General features: G+C 42.6%; 1 protein-coding gene across 1 annotated transcript; it reads left to right on the top strand.

Annotated features, from left to right (window-relative positions):
• The first annotated feature begins 6 nt into the window (after nt 1-6).
• On the top strand, nt 7-1,144 carry LOC109508210 (TBC1 domain family member 13-like). Its single transcript, XM_019858088.1, has 3 exons — nt 7-12; nt 435-645; nt 843-1,144. Exons 2-3 carry the CDS (start codon nt 582-584, stop codon nt 1,052-1,054), a joined length of 276 nt encoding a protein of 91 aa, XP_019713647.1. The 5' UTR covers nt 7-12; nt 435-581; the 3' UTR covers nt 1,055-1,144.
• Nucleotides 1,145-1,203: the final 59 nt, after the last annotated feature.

Here is a 1,203-nt window from a genome sequence, read left to right as displayed (position 1 = left end):
GGAGTAACTAATGTAAGTGTCAATTTCTTCTTTCACACACTATATTTGGGGAAACACGTTTGATCAGTTATGCGCGATGAGATGACCTCTCCACATTTACCGTTGGAGCTTGAAGGCGATGATTTGCTAATCACATTTTATCAATGTAAACACTGACTCCTTGCTGAAATTAGCAGGTGGTCGGTCGCAAAACCACCACCATGCTTCAATGTTGGCATCGTGTTCTTTTTAATCAAATGCTGTGCCATTTCCCCACCGGATGTTGGATCTTGGTACGATGCATCTGTTTCTTGAACTCTTGCAGCCTACTTCTCTTTGTCTGACGTGTGCATAAACAAGTTTGTGTGACGTGTGTAAACAAGTTAACAGTCGCTCATTTGACGTTGCAAACTGCGCTGCGAAATCACTTGAGTGAATTGCATCTGTCCTCCAAGGTCAGCTCTCCTGGAAAGTCTTTGAACCTGTACCCGTCTAATGAATACGAGGTTTTGCCCAATGGGAGTGAAGCGCATTGGGAAGTGGTGGAGCGCATCCTCTTCATCTATGCCAAACTCAATCCTGGGATTGCTTATGTCCAGGGCATGAATGAAATTGTTGGTCCAATCTACTACACCTTTGCCACAGACCCCAACAGCCAATGGAAAGGTAGGTGGTTAACATTTCGTTCAAGTGAAACAATTTGTTGAACCGTGGACACATTTAGTTGAGGCACAGTTATTTGACAATAATTCATATTATGTGAAAATGTTGATTTGAAGCCACTGGAAGGTCAAAGTCAACACTTGTACTGACTTTTTATTGCATTTGTAATCTTGAAATAGTGTTCTTTTTTTTCGTTGCAGAACATGCAGAAGCAGACACATTCTTCTGTTTTACCAACCTCATGTCAGAAAACAGAGATAATTTCATCAAGAGCCTGGATGATTCCCAGTGTGGCATAACATACAAGATGGAGAGTGTGTACTCAATGCTCAAAGAAAAAGACCAGGAGCTCTATTTCAAGCTTGTAAGGATACAAGAAAATGTTCTCAGTTCAGTTTGTCTTCCCGCCTAAATCACGGGTGCCCGATATGTCCATCACAATCGACTGGTAGCCCGCGGACTGTCAATCGCGAGGGGTGAAGGGGGAAATGGGGTGTGGGGAAAAGATTCTTTTTGTCATTAATGATGTGTTTCTCCTTTTTCCTTGCACATAGCTAGAAC

The sequence above is a fragment of the Hippocampus comes genome, unplaced genomic scaffold (assembly GCF_001891065.2).
Source record: "Hippocampus comes isolate QL1 unplaced genomic scaffold, H_comes_QL1_v1.1 scaffold3190, whole genome shotgun sequence".
In the NCBI taxonomy this organism is placed as follows: Eukaryota; Metazoa; Chordata; class Actinopteri; order Syngnathiformes; family Syngnathidae; genus Hippocampus; species Hippocampus comes.
This window is presented reverse-complemented; position numbering and strand designations above follow the sequence as displayed.